Source organism: Salvelinus sp. IW2-2015, unplaced genomic scaffold (genome assembly GCF_002910315.2).
Source record: "Salvelinus sp. IW2-2015 unplaced genomic scaffold, ASM291031v2 Un_scaffold1433, whole genome shotgun sequence".
In the NCBI taxonomy this organism is placed as follows: Eukaryota; Metazoa; Chordata; class Actinopteri; order Salmoniformes; family Salmonidae; genus Salvelinus; species Salvelinus sp. IW2-2015.
Window position 1 is genome coordinate 270,095 of NW_019942905.1, and position 4,135 is coordinate 274,229.

The window sequence follows — 4,135 nt, forward strand, 5'->3', positions numbered from 1 at the left end:
GCAGTGGTCTCGTAGTAGGTAGCATTAATCAGACACAGTGGTCTCCCAGTTTAGCATTATCAGGACACAGTGTGTCTCAGTGGTAGCATTAACAGCATCTCACAGTCGGTCTCAGTGGTAGCATTATCAGACACAGTGGTCTTCAGTTGGTTAGCATTATCAGACACAGTGGTCTCAGTGGTAGCATTACAGGACACAGTGTCTCGAGTAGGTAGCATTATCAGACACAGTGGTCTCAGTGGCATTAACAGACCACAGTGTCTCAGTGGTAGCATTATCAAGACACAGTGGTTCTCGTTGGTAAAGCATTATCAGGAACAGTGGTCTCAGTGGTAGGCTTTATCAGACACAGTGGTCTCTAGTGTAGCATTTATCAGACACAGTGGTCGTCAGTGGTTATAGCTATTATCAGACACAGTGGTCTCCGAGTGGTTTGCTATTAACAACACAGTGGGTCTCAGTGTAGCGATTAACAGACCCACGTGGTCTCTCCATAGTGGTTGGCATTATTCAGACACAGTGGTCTCATGTGTGGTAGCATTAACAGACACAGTGGTCTCGAGTGGTAGCATTACAGATCACAGTTGGTCTCTAGTGGTAGGCATTAACTGAGATCACGTGGTCTCATGGTAGCATTATCAGACGACAGTGGTCTCTGTGGAGCATTATCAGACACAGTGGTCTCAGTTGGTGGTAGCATTAACAGACACAGTGTCTCAGTTGGTAGCATAACAGACACAGTGGGTCTCTAGTTGCGGTACGTCATTATCAGACATACTCAGGGTCTCAGTTGTAGCATTTATCAGACACAGTGGTCTCAGTTTGGTAGCCATTATTCAGACACAAGTGGTGCTTCAGTGGTAGCATTTACAGACACAGTGGTCTCAGTGGTAGCATTAATCAGCACAGTGGTCTCCAGTGGTACGGATTAACAGACACAAGTGGTCTTCAGTGTAGCATTAACAGACCACGCAGTGGGTCTCAGTGGTAGCTATTAACAAGATCACAGTGGTCTCTGAGTAATGTAGCATTAACAGACAACCTGGTCTCAGTGTAGCATTAACAGACAACAGTGGTCTCAGTGGTATAGCATTAACAGGACACGTGGTCTCAGTGTAGCATTGAACAGAGACACAGTGGTCTTCATGTTGGCTAGCATTAACAGGACACAGTGGTCTCCTGAGATGGTAGCATTATCAGCACAGTGGCCAGTGGACATGACTGTGTCGTATCGGTAGCATTAACAGAAAGTTCCAAGAGCTTAACACCCAGTTGGTCTGTTGTTAGTAGCGGAAGCAAAAAACATGCTTGATTTGTGACAGTGTGATGCTGATCCTCCTGCCTACAGTAATGTGTTCGCTAGTGTTGGTCTGACAGTTTCAGTCTGTGTGTGTGTACTTGCGTGCATGTTTGTGTGGTGTGTGTATCTATCTCACGTTTTATATAATTCATTGCAGAGGCTGTCTGGACGGAGTGTAAACCCCGCCTTCCAGATGTTCGGCCAATCAATACTGGCAATTGTGGACTAGGACGGCCAATGGATATCTAAGTACTGTCACAATACAGTACAAACATAGAATGAAGAATTGGCGTGCTCAACTGAAAAGTTTGTAGTAACAAAAACTCTTTGGGTGCCGGTATTCAAAAGGGATACACTGTTAAAAAAAATAAAAATAAACATCTTTAAAGATTAACTTAAATAATATTTCAGTGAGTGCAGGTTTTTCCTTTGTACAGTACAAAACAGATGATACAACGTAGGCCAACACTAGGTTCAGGGTTATATGATGTATGTAGGGCCTACAGCTCCACTAGGTTCAGGTTAATGATGGCATAGGGCCTACAGCTCCACTAGGTTCAGGGTTAATGATGTACGTAGGGCCTACAGCTCCACAGGTTCAGGGTTAATGATGTACTGTAGGGCCTACAGCTCCACTTTAGGTCAGGGTTAATGATGTTACGTAGGGGCTACAGCTCCACTAGGTTTCAGGGTTAATGATGTACGTAGGGCCTACAGCTCCACTAGGTTCAGGGTTAATGATGTACTAGGGGGCTACAGCTCCACTAGGTTCAGGGTTAATGATGTACGTAGGGCCTACAGCTCCACTAGGTTCAGGGTTAATGATGTACGTAGGGCCTACAGCTCCACTAGGTTAGGGTTAATGATGTACGTAGGGGCTACAGCTCACTAGGTTCATGGTCTAATAGGTAGACCTCAGCTCCACTAGGTTCAGGGTTAATGATTGACGTAGGCTACAGCTCCACTAGGTTCAGGGTTAATGATGTACGTAGGGCCTACAGCTCCACTAGGTTCAGGGTTAATGATGTACGTAGGGCCTACAGCTCCACTAGGTTCAGGGTTAATGATGTACGTAGGGGCTACAGCTCCACTAGGTTCAGGGTTAATTATGTACGTAGGGCCTACAGCTCCCTAGGTTCAGGGTTAATGATGTACGTAGGGCCTACAGCTCAACTTCATGTCGTTATTGTAAAAGAGAATGTGTTCTCAATATCCTACCTGGTGAGATTTAGTTAAACAAATAAATCAATGAGCTCGGATCGAATCAGCAGACAAAGTAAAGAATGTCTGCTGATTCGAATGTGTGTTATTCACGCCTTCTCCCACTTGTTCACCTGTCTGTCTGACTCTGAGTGGTCCCTGGTATGTCAGTTAGACTACCGTCTGTCTGACTCTGAGTGGTCCCTGGTCAGTCGTTAGACTACCGTCTGTCTGACTCTGAGTGGTCCCTGGTCAGTCGTGGTAGGCTACCGTGCTGTCTGACTCTGAGTGGTCCCTGGTCAGTCGTTAGACTACCGTCTGTCTGACTCTGAGTGGTCCCTGGCAGACTCCTGTCTGTCTGACTCTGAGTGGTCCCTGGTCAGTCGGTTAGACTCGTCTGTCTGACTCTGAGTGGTCCTGGTCAGTCGTTAGACTCCTGTCTGTCTGATCTGAGTGTCCCTGGTCAGTCAGGTTAGACTCCTGTCTGTCTGACTCTGAGTGGTCCCTGGTCAGTCGGTTAGACTCCTGTCTGTCTGACTCTGACGTGGTCCCTGACTGGTCAGTCAGTAACACTCCTGTCTGTCTGACTCTGAGTGGTTACTGGTCAGTCAGTAACACTCCTGTCTGTCTGACTCTGAGTGGTTACTGGGCTCCACATCAATCGTGGACATTTAGAACTGGAACAGAAAACAACAGGTATGAGGACCCACAAAGGTCATCACTTGTTAATGATGACCTTTGTGCATCGTGCCATATCTTTGAAGAGCGAGAGAAATCTGCTGCGCTCATTGGTTGTTCTTGCATTGCAGATATTACCATTGGTGCGTTTATGGCTGATAGCGTGGTGTTATTGAGGTAAGTGGTTGTAAGTCAGGCTTTGTTCCAATGTCCATACCAGCATACCACTTTGAATGCAGGCCCAATACGTTGCTCAATTGTAATTGGGAGTATGCTAGTATAGATATTGGCACAGAGTAGTATAAAGACATACAGTGGAACATAGTAGTATAAAGACATACAGTGGAACAGAGTAAATGTTTCATCACAGAAATACATGAATTCCAGGCTGTGTCTACTGCAGTACCATGTTGTATTGTATTGGTTGTAGGTCCATTGACACCATGTTGTATTGGTTGTAGGTCCATTGACACCATTTTGTATTGTACTGGTTATAGGTCCATTGACACCATGTTGTATTGTATTGGTTGTAGGTCCATTGACACCGTATTGGTTGTAGGTCTATTGACACCATGTTGTACTGGTTATAGGTCCATTGACACCATGTTATGTTTGGTGTTTAGGTCCCGGCCGGTGATCACTGTGGACGTGTCCATCTACCTACCTGTCTCCATCAACATCTCTGTGCCTCAGTGTCACGAGGGACCACAACACCTCAACTGTTTCAACGCTACAGTCTGCCTGCTCTTCAGAGGAAAACACCTGCCAGGACAGATAGGTGAGCACTAATACAACTACACACAACTGTGTTCTGGCGTGGTCCTGGTTGACTGTTATAGCGTGGTCCTGGTTAACTGTTCTGGCGTGGTCCTGGTTAACTGTTCTGGCGTGGTCCTGATTGACTGTTCTGGCGTGGTCCTGGTTGACTGTTCTGGCGTGGTCCTGGTTGACTGTTCT

The 4,135-nt window shown here is 46.2% G+C and overlaps 1 protein-coding gene across 1 annotated transcript in view; it reads left to right on the forward strand.

Moving 5' to 3' along the window:
- LOC112070821 (integrin alpha-9-like) overlaps positions 1-4,135 on the forward strand; it is a gene marked incomplete at its 3' end in the record, with an annotated part of 129,522 nt that overhangs the window by 73,031 nt on the left and 52,356 nt on the right. The window contains exons 5-6 of the mRNA XM_070439142.1: positions 3,265-3,355; positions 3,802-3,956. Coding sequence (XP_070295243.1) covers positions 3,265-3,355; positions 3,802-3,956 — 246 coding nt within the window. The remainder of the gene's footprint in view (positions 1-3,264; positions 3,356-3,801; positions 3,957-4,135) is intronic.